At 30.8% G+C, this 13,254-nt stretch overlaps 1 protein-coding gene across 1 annotated transcript in view; it reads left to right on the top strand.

The window, feature by feature from the left end:
• The window catches only part of LOC119612629, a 71,263-nt gene extending 60,000 nt beyond the window's left edge, over positions 1-11,263 (top strand). The window contains exons 9-10 of the mRNA XM_037968458.1: positions 9,387-9,783; positions 9,852-11,263. Coding sequence (XP_037824386.1) covers positions 9,387-9,783; positions 9,852-10,859 — 1,405 coding nt within the window. The 3' untranslated portion in view covers positions 10,860-11,263. The remainder of the gene's footprint in view (positions 1-9,386; positions 9,784-9,851) is intronic.
• The last annotated feature ends 1,991 nt before the right edge of the window (positions 11,264-13,254 follow it).

The raw sequence follows: 13,254 nt of genomic DNA, 5'->3' as shown, positions 1-13,254 counted from the left end.
GAACTAGAACAGAACTAGAACAGAACTAGAACAGAACTAGAACAGAACTAGAACAAAACTAGAACAAACTAGAACAGAACTAGAACAGAACTAGAACAGAACTAGAACAGAACTAGAACAGAACTAGAACAGAACAGAACTAGAACAGAACTAGAACAGAACTAGAACAGAACTAGAACAGAACTAGAACAGAACTAGAACAGAACTAGAACAGAACTAGAACAGAACTAGAACAGAACTAGAACAGAACTAGAACAGAACTAGAACAGAACTAGAACAGAACTAGAACAGAACTAGAACAGAACTAGAACAGAACTAGAACAGAACTAGAACAGAACTAGAACAGTACTAGAACAGAACTAGAACAGAACTAGAACACAACTAGAACATAAATAGAACACAACTACAACAAAACTAAAACACAACTAGAACATAACTAGAACACAACTAGAACAGAAGTAGATCTCAACTAGAACACAACTAGAATACATCTAGAACAGAACTATAGAATTGACTATAGACTTGACTTGACTTGACTAGAATTGACTATAGACTTGACTATAGACTACACTATAGACTAGACTATAAATTGATTTTATGTTGATTTATTAGTGAAAACATAAAAGTATATTTTCTGGCTAAACTAAAAACCCTAGGGCAAAACCAACTAAAATCTGTGAAAACTTTCATTTCCCAACAAAAATCGATTTTTTAGTGGAAATATAAAAGTCCATTTTCTGGCTAAACTAGAGGCCCTAGGACAAAAACAATTAAAATCTGTGATCACTTTTATTTTCCAACAAAAATTGATTTTTTAGTGATTTTTGAGTGAAAACATAAAAGTCCATTTTCTGGCTAAACTAGAGGCCCTAGGACAAAACCAATTAAAATCTGTGATCACTTTTATTTCCTAACAAAAATCGATTTTTAGTGAATTTTGAGTGAAAACATAAAAATCCATTTTCTGGCTAAACTAGAGGTCCTAGGACAAAAACAATTAAAATCTGTGATCACTTTTATTTTCCAACAAAAATCGATTTTTTAGTGATTTTTGAGTGAAAACATAAAAGTCCATTTTCTGGCTAAACTAGAGGCCCTAGGACAAAAACAATTAAAATCTGTGATCACTTTTATTTTCCAACAAAAATCGATTTTTTAGTGATTTTTGAGTGAAAACATAAAAGTCAATTTTCTGGCTAAACTAGAGGCCCTAGGGCTAAAACAATTAAAATCTGTGATCACTTTCATTTCCCAACAAAAATCTATATTTTTAGTGATTTTTGAGTGAAAACATAAAAGTCCATTTTCTGGCTTAACTAGAAGCCCTAGGGCAAAAACAATTAAAATCTGTGATCACTTTAATTTTCCAACAAAAACTGATTTTTTAGTGATTTTTGAGTGAAAACATAAAGTCCATTTTCTGGCTAAACTAGAAGCCCTAGGGCAAAAACAATTAAAATCTGTGATCACTTTAATTTCCCAACAAAAAACGATTTTTTAGTGAATTTTGAGTGAAAACATAAAAGTCCATTTTCTGGCTAAACTAGAAGCCCTAGGGCAAAAACAATTAAAATCTGTGATCACTTTAATTTCCCAACAAAAAACGATTTTTTAGTGAATTTTGAGTGAAAACATAAAAGTCCATTTTCTGGCTAAACTAGAGGCCTAGGACAAAAACAATTAAAATCTGTGATCACTTTTATTTCCTAACAAAAATCGATTTTTTAATGAATTTTGAGTGAAAACATAAAAGTCCATTTTCTGGCTAAACTAGAGGCCTAGGACAAAAACAATTAAAATCTGTGATCACTTTAATTTTCCAACAAAAATTGATTTTTTAGTGATTTTTGAGTGAAAACATAAAAGTCCATTTTCTGGCTAAACTAGAAGCCCTAGGGCAAAAACAATTAAAATCTGTGATCACTTAAATTTTCCAACAAAAATTGATTTTTTAGTGATTTTTGAGTGAAAACATAAAAGTCCATTTTCTGGCTTAACTAGAAGCCCTAGGACAAAAACAAAATCTGTGATCACTTTTATTTTCCAACAAAAATCGATTTTTTAGTGATTTTTGAGTGAAAACATAAAAGTCCATTTCTGGCTAAACTAAAGGCCCTAGGACAAAAACAAAATCTGTGATCACTTTTATTTTCCAACAAAAATTGATTTTTTAGTGATTTTTGAGTGAAAACATAAAAGTCCATTTTCTGGCTAAACTAGAGGCCCTAGGACAAAAACAATTAAAATCTGTGATCACTTTTATTTCCTAACAAAAATCGATTTTTTAATGAATTTTGAGTGAAAACATAAAAGTCCATTTTCTGGCTAAACTAGAGGCCTAGGACAAAAACAATTAAAATCTGATTTCTCAACAAAAATCGATTTTTTTTAGTGATTTTTGAGTGAAAACTTAAAAGTCCATTTTCTGGCTAAACTAGAGACCCTGGGACAAAAACAATTAAAATCTGAGATCACTTTAATTTCCCAACAAAAAACGATTTTTTAGTGAATTTTGAGTGAAAACATAAAAGTCCATTTTCTGGCTAAACTAGAAGCCCTAAGGCAAAAACAATTGAAATCTGTGATCACTTTTATTTTCCAACAAAAATCGATTTTTTAGTGAATTTTGAGTGAAAACATAAAAGTCCATTTTTTGGCTAAACTAGAGGCCCTAGGACAAAAACAATTGAAATCTGTGATCACTTTTATTTCCTAACAAAAATCGATTTTTTAGTGAATTTTGAGTGAAAACATAAAAGTCCATTTTTTGGCTAAACTAGAAGCCCTAGGGCAAAAACAATTAAAATCTGTGATCACTTTTATTTTCCAACAAAAATTGATTTTTTAGTGATTTTTGAGTGAAAACATAAAAGTCCATTTTCTGGCTAAACTAGAGGCCCTAGGACAAAAACAATTAAAATCTGTGATCACTTTTATTTCCTAACAAAAATCGATTTTTTAGTGAATTTTGAGTGAAAACAAAACAATTAAATCTGTGATCACTTTTATTTCCTAACAAAAATCGATGTTTTAGTGAATTTTGAGTGAAAACATAAAAGTCCATTTTCTGGCTAAACTAGAAGCCCTGGGGAAAAAACAATTAAAATCTGTGATCACTTTTATTTCCCAACAAAAATCGATTTTTTAGTGATTTTTGAGTGAAAACATAAAAGTACATTTTCTGGCTAAACTAGAGGCCCTAGGGCAAAAACAATTAAAATGTGTGATCTGGCCTCTGTGATCACTATTATATTCCAACAAAAATCGATTTTTTAGTGATTTTTGAGTGAAAACATAAAAGTCCATTTTCTGGCTAAACTAGAGGCCCTAGGACAAAACCAGTTAAAATCTGTGATCACTAGTATTTCCCAACAAAAATCGATTTTTTAGTGATTTTTGAGTGAAAACATAAAAGTCCATTTTCTGGCTAAACTAGAAGCCCTAGGACAAAAACAATTAAAATCTGTGATCACTTTTATTTCCCAACAAAAATCAATTTTTTAGTGATTTTTGAGTGAAAACATAAAAGTCCATTTTCTGGCTAAACTAGAAGCCCTGGGGAAAAAACAATTAAAATCTGTGATCACTTTTATTTCCTAACAAAAATCGATTTTTTAGTGAATTTTGAGTGAAAACATAAAAATCCATTTTCTGGCTAAACTAGAAGCCCTAGGGCAAAAACAATTAAAATCTGTGATCACTTTCATTTCCCAACAAAAATCGATTTTTTAGTGAATTTTGAGTGAAAGCATAAAAGTCCAATTTCTGGCTAAACTAGAAGCCCTGGGGCAAAAACATTTAAAATCTGTGGTCACTATTATTTCCTAACAAAAATCGATTTTTTAGTGAATTTTGAGTGAAAACATAAAAGTCCATTTTCTGGCTAAACTAGAGGCCCTAGGACAAAACAAATTAAAATCTGTGATCACTTTCATTTCCCAACAAAAATCGATTTTTTAGTATTTTTTCAGTGAAAACATAAAAGTCCATTTTCTGGCTAAACCAGAGGCCGTAGGACAAAAACTATTAAAATCTGTGATCACTTTTATTTCCTAACAAAAATCGATTTTTTAGTGAATTTTGAGTGAAAACATAAAAGTCCATTTTCTGGCTAAACTAGAAGCCCTAGGGCAAAAACAATTAAAATCTGTGATCACTATTATTTCCCAACAAAAATCGATTTTTGAGTGAAAACATAAAAGTCCATTTTCTGCCTGGAGGACCTAGGGCAAAAACAATTAAAATCTGTGATCACTTTTATTTCCTAACAAAAATCGATTTTTTAGTGATTTTTGAGTGAAAACATAAAAGTCCATTTTCTGGCTAAACTAGAGGTCTTAGGACAAAAATAATTAAAATCTGTGATCACTTTCATTTCCCAACAAAAATCGATTTTTTAGTGATTTTTGAGTGAAAACATAAAAGTTTATTTTCTGGCTAAACTATAGGCCCTAGGACAAAAACAATTAAAATCTGTGATCACTTTCATTTCCCAACAAAAATCTATTTTTTAGTGATTTTTGAGTGAAAACATAAAAGTCCATTTTCTGGCTAAACCAGAGGCCCTAGGACAAAAACAATTAAAATCTGTGATCACTTTTATTTCCCAACAAAAATCAATTTTTTAGTGATTTTTGAGTGAAAACATAAAAGTCCATTTTCTGGCTAAACTAGAAGCCCTAGGGCAAAAACAATTAAAATCTGTGATCACTTTCATTTCCCAACAAAAATCGATTTTTTAGTGAATTTTGAGTGAAAGCATAAAAGTCCAATTTCTGGCTAAACTAGAAGCCCTGGGGCAAAAACATTTAAAATCTGTGGTCACTATTATTTCCTAACAAAAATCGATTTTTTAGTGAATTTTGAGTGAAAACATAAAAGTCCATTTTCTGGCTAAACTAGAGGCCCTAGGACAAAACAAATTAAAATCTGTGATCACTTTCATTTCCCAACAAAAATCGATTTTTTAGTATTTTTTCAGTGAAAACATAAAAGTCCATTTTCTGGCTAAACTAGAGGTCCTAGGGCAAAAACAATTAAAATCTGTGATCACTTTCATTTCCCAACAAAAATTGATTTTTTAGTGATTTTTTTATTGAAAACATAAAAGTCCATTTTCTGGCTAAACTAGAAGCCCTAGTGCAAAAACAATTAAAATCTGTGATCACTTTTATTTCCTAACAAAAATCGATTTTTTAGTGAATTTTGAGTGAAAACATAAAAGTCCATTTTCTGGCTAAACTGAAGGACCTAGGGCAAATATAATTAAAATCTGTGATCACTTTAATTTCCCAACAAAAATCGATTTTTTGTGATTTTTGAGTGAAAACATAAAAGTCCATTTTCTGGCTAAACTAGAGGTCCTAGGGCAAAAACGATTGAAACCTGTGATCACTTTTATTTCCCAACAAAAATCGATATTCTAGTGATTTTTGAGTGAAAACATAAAAGTCCATTTTCTGGCTAAACTAGAGGCCCTAGGGCAAAAACGATTAAAATCTGTGATCACATTTACTTCTGTGATCACTATTATATTCCCACAAAAATTGAATTTTTAGTGATTTTTGAGTGAAAACATAAAGGTCCATTTTCTGGCTAAACTAGAGGTCCTAGGGCAAAAACAATTAAAATCTGTGATCACTTTCATTTCCCAACAAAAATTGATTTTTTATTGAAAACATAAAAGTCCATTTTCTGGCTAAACTAGAGGCCCTAGTGCAAAAACAATTAAAATCTGTGATCACTTTTATTTCCTAACAAAAATCGATTTTTTAGTGAATTTTGAGTGAAAACATAAAAGTCCATTTTCTGGCTAAACTAGAGGCTCTAGGGCAAAACCTATTAAAATCTGTGATCACTTTCATTTCCCAACAAAAATCGATTTTTTAGTGATTTTTGAGTGAAAACATAAAAGTCCATTTTCTGGCTAAACTAGAGGTCCTAGGGCAAAAACAATTAAAATCTGTGATCACTTTCATTTCCCAACAAAAACTGATTTTTTAGTGATTTTTTATTGAAAACATAAAAGTCCATTTTCTGGCTAAACTAGAGGCCCTAGTGCAAAAACAATTAAAATCTGTGATCACTTTAATTTCCCAACAAAAAACGATTTTTTAGTGATTTTTGAGTGAAAACATAAAAGTCCATTTTCTGGCTAAACTGAAGGACCTAGGGCAAATATAATTAAAATCTGTGATCACTTTAATTTCCCAACAAAAATCGATTTTTTGTGATTTTTGAGTGAAAACATAAAAGTCCATTTTCTGGCTAAACTAGAGGTCCTAGGGCAAAAACGATTGAAACCTGTGATCACTTTTATTTCCCAACAAAAATCGATATTCTAGTGATTTTTGAGTGAAAACATAAAAGTCCATTTTCTGGCTAAACTAGAGACCCTAGGACAAAAACAATTAAAATCTGTGATCACTTTTACTCCCCAAAAAAATCGATTTTTTAGTGATTTTTGAGTGAAAACATAAAAGTCCATTTTCTGGCTAAACTAGAGGCCCTAGGGCAAAAACGATTAAAATCTGTGATCACATTTACTTCTGTGATCACTATTATATTCCCACAAAAATTGAATTTTTAGTGATTTTTGAGTGAAAACATAAAGGTCCATTTTCTGGCTAAACTAGAGGTCCTAGGGCAAAAACAATTAAAATCTGTGATCACTTTCATTTCCCAACAAAAATTGATTTTTTATTGAAAACATAAAAGTCCATTTTCTGGCTAAACTAGAGGCCCTAGTGCAAAAACAATTAAAATCTGTGATCACCTTTAATTCCTAACAAAAATCGATTTTTTAGTGAATTTTGAGTGAAAACATAAAAGTCCATTTTCTGGCTAAACTGAAGGACCTAGGGCAAATATAATTAAAATCTGTGATCACTTTAATTTCCCAACAAAAATCGATTTTTTGTGATTTTTGAGTGAAAACATAAAAGTCCATTTTCTGGCTAAACTAGAGGTCCTAGGGCAAAAACGATTATTTCCCAACAAAAATCGATATTCTAGTGATTTTTGAGTGAAAACATAAAAGTCCATTTTCTGGCTAAACTAGAGACCCTAGGACAAAAACAATTAAAATCTGTGATCACTTTTGCTTCCCAAAAAAATCGATTTTTTAGTGATTTTTGAGTGAAAACATAAAAGTCCATTTTCTGGCTAAACTAGAGGCCCTAGTGCAAAAACAATTAAAATCTGTGATCACTTTTATTTCCTAACAAAAATCGATTTTTTAGTGAATTTTGAGTGAAAACATAAAAGTCCATTTTCTGGCTAAACTGAAGGACCTAGGGCAAATATAATTAAAATCTGTGATCACTTTAATTTCCCAACAAAAATCGATTTTTTGTAATTTTTGAGTGAAAACATAAAAGTCCATTTTCTGGCTAAACTAGAGGTCCTAGGGCAAAAACGATTGAAACCTGTGATCACTTTTATTTCCCAACAAAAATCGATATTCTAGTGATTTTTGAGTGAAAACATAAAAGTCCATTTTCTGGCTAAACTAGAGACCCTAGGACAAAAACAATTAAAATCTGTGATCACTTTTACTTCCCAAAAAAATCGATTTTTTAGTGATTTTTGAGTGAAAAGATAAAAGTCCATTTTCTGGCTAAACTAGAAGACCTAGGATAAAAACAATTAAAATCTGTGATCACTTTTATTTTCCAACAAAAATTGACTTTTTAGTGAATTTTGAGTGAAAACATAAAAGTCCATTTTCTGGCTAAACTAGAGGCCCTAGGGCAAAAACAATTAAAATCTGTGATCACTATTATTTCCCAACAAAAATTGATTTTTTAGTGATTTTTGAGTGAAAACATAAAAGTCCATTTTCTGGCTAAACTAGAGGCCCTAGGACAAAAACAATTAAAATCTGTGATCACTTTAATTTCCCAACAAAAAACGATTTTTTAGTGAATTTTGAGTGAAAACATAAAAGTCCATTTTCTGGCTAAACTAGAGGCCCTAGGACAAAAACAATTAAAATCTGTGATCACTTTAATTTCCCAACAAAAATTGATTTTTTAGTGATTTTTGAGTGAAAACATAAAAGTCCATTTTCTGGCTAAACTAGAGGCCCTAGGACAAAAACAATTAAAATCTGTGATCACTTTAATTTCCCAACAAAAATCGATTTTTTAGTGAATTTTGAGTGAAAACATAAAAGTCCATTTTCTGGCTAAACTAGAGGCCCTAGGACAAAAACAATTAAAATCTGTGATCACTTTAATTTCCCAACAAAAAACGATTTTTTAGTGAATTTTGAGTGAAAACATAAAAGTCCATTTTCTGGCTAAACTAGAAGCCCTGGGGCGAAAACAATTGAAATCTGTGATCACTTTTATTTCCTAACAAAAATCGATTTTTTAGTGAATTTTGAGTGAAAACATAAAAGTCCATTTTCTGGCTAAACTAGGCCCTAGGGCAAAAACAATTAAAATCTGTGATCACTTTTATTTTCCAACAAAAATTGATTTTTTAGTGATTTTTGAGTGAAAACATAAAAGTCCATTTTCTGGCTAAACTAGAGGCCCTAGGACACAAACAATTAAAATCTGTGATCACTTTTATTTTCCAACAAAAATCGATTTTTTTTAGTGATTTTTGAGTGAAAACATAAAAGTCCATTTTCTGGCTAATCTAGAAGCCCTGGGGCAAAAACAATTAAAATCTGTGATCACTTTAATTTCCCAACAAAAATCGATTTTTTAGTGAATTTTGAGTGAAAACATAAAAGTACATTTTCTGGCTAAACTGGAGGCTCTAGGACAAAAACAATTAAAATCTGTGATCACTATTATTTCTCAACAAAAATCGATTTTGTAATGAATTTCGAGTGAAAACATAAAAGTCCATTTTCTGGCTAAACTAGAAGCCCTAGGACAAAAACAATTAAAATCTGTGATCACTTTAATTTCCCAACAAAAATCGATTTTTTAGTGATTTTTGAGTGAAAACATAAAAGTCCATTTTCTGTCTAAACTAGAGGCCCTAGGACTAAAACAATTAAAATCTGTGATCACTATTATATTCCAACAAAAATCGAATTTTTAGTGATTTTTGAGTGAAAACATAAAAGTCCATTTTCTGGCTAAACTAGAGGCCCTAAGGTAAAAACGATTGAAATCTGTGATCACTTTCATTTCTAGAACAGAACTAGAACACAACTAAAACACAACTAGAACACAACTAGAACACAACTAGAACACAACTAGAATACAACTAGAACACAACTAGAACAGAAATAGTACACAAGTAGAACTGATCTAGAACTGAAATAGAACACAACTAAAACAGAACAGGGCAGGAGCTGTAGCGTTTTCTCTTAATCCGAGACTTTTGAAACTTTTCAAATTAATATCATTCTTCCTTTAAAGCGTTGAAGAATTCGGCAGTAATGGTTCCATAGTCACGCTACGCAATGAAATTATATCACCCACCACCGAATCCCTCAGCCGCTCACCGTCCACCGAAGACGTTATGTCCGGCACTGCCAATGAATCGAATATCGATGATCTAAATCCCCGTAGTTGCGGCACTTTAACACGTAAAGATAGCGGTAAAGATACCGAAAGCATTATATCATCCGGCATGTCGTCTATCTGCAACAGTCCACCAATGAATACAAAACGTTCTAGTCGTTATTCCGAACGTTATGATGCCTCAACACTCAAAATGACAAATTCGTATGTGGAAGAGAAAACAGACTGTGAATCGATAAGGTCGATAGCACCGAGAAGAAAATCAAGATGTGCTAGTGTTAATTTAACAAATGTAAGTAGATATGTTTGGGATATTGAGAAGAGATATTATTAATTATATATTTTGGGGGGGACTTTTAGGGTTGCTATTCACCGGCTGCTAGTATTATAAGTTCGGCTACCATACGCAGCACTAACCCTAAGGAAAGCAAAGAAAAGCAGAACCGTAAAAAGTTATTGGCACGTCCAGGATCAGAGTTTTCTTTGGGCAATCAGGAGGATTTTGAATTGGATTATTATGATTATAATGTAACAAATGCGGGCTCTGTGCCGGGCTCTTATCTGGGCATGGATCCCGCCTATTTGGTGTGGATACCACCCTTTGATGATATACCAGATTCACCCGAAAGAGATGAGGATAAAACCCCTGAACCTTTACAAGAACCAGATGAGACACAACCTTTGTATCAGGAAATAAAAATGCCCAAATATGGACATTATTTATCGCCACATAGTAATACGAATTCGAGTAATAATACCACCAATACCAGTCCCACTTCGGAGGAATTATCACCATTAAGCAGTAATCTACAGTCAAAGGCTACAACACCCAGTGAAACAGATTTAAAGAATTGTCTGATAAGAAAAGCCATATCATCCAATTCCAATCAATCGATTGGTGGTTCCAAACAATCAACACCATATCTAACGCGTAAGCAGCGCAAACAGCAAAAGCAACAGTCCAAATCCACTTTATCCTTGGGTGGCCAAAAAGAATGTATACCACTAGATGAGCTTAATGTAACAAGATCGGTAAGGAATTTACAGCAAATGCAAGAACCTTTTAGGGAGCAGACAACTACTATTTTAGAAACTGACTCGATGAATGGTTCTTATATAGAAAAGGAAACCTCGGTGGTTAAGTCATCTAGTGATTTGCAAAATTATCTCTCTATAGATGATATACAATTTGCCGATGAGAGTGAAAGTGATCATGATGCCTCTTTGGCCGCCTTAAAGCCTCAGGAGCGTAGAATGTCAGAGAAAGAAGCTTTAACGGAGGAGTGCAAACTGCTGAGAGATATGAAGCGAGTTAGCACGGTGGTGGCACAAAATCGAGCACAAACTGTTAGAAGAACACAAGTGTAAAAGTAAGAAAGCTTTCTGAGAAAGCTTTTACAAGCATACAAAAAAAGAGGCGTGGCTATGAATATATTTAGTTTATAAGCGATATTATCGTAAAAAACGATTAGTAATAATTTCAAAGAGAAAAAAATATTTAAAAATTTAATTTGTATATAAAAGATATTTTTAAAATAAGTTTAGATTAGAAAAAAAGCTTTTTGTTTTTACTAACGAGTGGTAAACCGGTTTAGATTTTCTATAAGTAGAGTTTTTTTTTGTAATAATTAAAAACCTTTTCAAATATATCGTAAAAGAAAAACTCTGTACCTCCTTTAACTAAAACAAAAACTAAACTATAACTAACTTAAAACACTTTCATATATTGTTTGAAATTTAACAAAAACTATTAAATTTTTGATATTTTAACAAATTACAAGACTTTTTTTCAAATTATACATAATTACGCTTATTTCTTAACAAAACAAAACTTTTAAAACAACCCTCCAATTAACTGTATTTTTTGGTTTAATTTCTTTTAATTATTCAAAATTCAAAATTAGTTAAAATGTAATTTTAGCGGCCTTGTGATTTTTCTTTTAGTTTATTTTTTAATTTTATTTAAAATACAATTTCTAGTCAATTTTACTTTATATTTTTCTTAAAAATTTAAAGCAAAAATAAAATAAAAAGATAATTTTAAGTAATTTATTAAAAATTTTTATAAATAAGTTTATTTGTAAACAACTAAAGGCAATATTTATTTAATTTTAAGTAAAATTTTTAATAATTTAAACATTTACTTTCAAAATTTTTAAATTTTTCATTTAGATTTTCTTTGTTTCTACTTTATAAGCTAAATTTAAGAATGATAAGCTATTTAACAAAGAAATTTTTGATTAAAATCTCTAAAATGTAAATGTTTACATATTTATAAAACAATTAGTTGTATATACAAAAAAAAAAAAAAAAAACAGAGTTTAAAGAAAGAAAATTATACACAAAAAGAAAAATCTTAGAGAAAAAACCAAAAAGAAATTTAATAAAAACAATATTAAGGAATTAGTATTAAAAACAAAAAGTAAAAAATATATAAATGTTTTATTTCCGAAAGCAGCAAACGTTTTAATTCACATGAGACTCAAACTAGAATTTAAGAGCTTTCCAACGACACCCATTTCATTCAAATCTGTTTAGTACTTAATGAGAAACTCAATGTTTAAGCAACGACTCTTTACTATCACCACCACCAATCAAACTTTTGCTAAACACTTTTCTTTAAATGTTTATAACTCGAAAACTACTACACGTATTGTAAAGGTGTCATATGAAAGATATCAAATTGCTTTAAACAATGAATGCCAAATTTACCGAGACCATGCCACGCCTACTTAGTGAAAACTTATGAACAAAGTTTAAGCTGGTAATGTTAATGATTAATATTGATGAAATTTAGTTTTAGTGAATGGAATACAAACTAGCATTCAAGGGCTTTCCAATAACATCAAATTTATGAAAATCTTTTCAATATTAAGGGAGATATTCAAAGTGTTATGAACCCTCGATTAGACTCTATTCGGTAGTAAATTGTATAAAAGTAATTATTTTAAATGGCTGTAAATTTGAAATTATAGCTCTGATTGTAATGGAACTTTTTGCAGCTGATAGAGTATAACTTAAGCTATACAAAGCGGTTTAAATTTTATGAAATTGCCACGCCCACTTTCTTGTATATAAAGTGAATGATGTTCTCCTTTAATTCTAGTGCTGTATATTGACAACATTGTCTTATGCACAAGTTTTAAGCTCAACGGAAACTAGAATTCAACAGCTTTCCTATGATACCAATTTTATCCCAATCGGTTTAAAATTCATGAAGATTTTACCAATATCAATAACAGTTTGTGATCAACTTTACACTAAGTAAGTGTGACAATCTATAACTGTTAAAATTTTGAATTACTCTTATATTTATAAACCGATTTAAACAAAATTGACACCATTGTAAAGCCAATAAATTTTACTTTTTGATACATTCACATTTTCTTGCAATAATTAACAATTTCCACACAAAAATACTATGTTAAACATTGTTTACAGAATTTCATAAAGTAGGCGTGGCAAAGGGGGTTGTTAAAGACATTCATTATAAAGTACAATTCAAGAGCTTTCATATGACATCAATATCATTGCAATACGTTAAGTAGTTTGCTAGTTATAAGCATTTAAAGAAAAGTGTTTAGCAAAAAATTGCTTGCTAGATGATTCTGTTTACCTAATACCAGACTTTTTGGGCAAAATTGGTTTACAACTTTTTTTTCAAAGTTGGTGGTGGTGGTACTGCAGACTCGCTGCTTAAACTTGGAATTTCTCATTAAGTACTTAATCGATTTAGATGATATGGGTGTCGTTGGAAAGCTCT

The sequence above is a fragment of the Lucilia sericata genome, unplaced genomic scaffold (genome assembly GCF_015586225.1).
Source record: "Lucilia sericata isolate MDLA Ls3-8-SP2 unplaced genomic scaffold, ASM1558622v1 Contig001772F_arrow, whole genome shotgun sequence".
NCBI classification, from domain to species: Eukaryota; Metazoa; Arthropoda; class Insecta; order Diptera; family Calliphoridae; genus Lucilia; species Lucilia sericata.
Note: the sequence above shows the minus strand (reverse complement) of the source record. Positions and strands in the feature narration are given on the sequence as shown.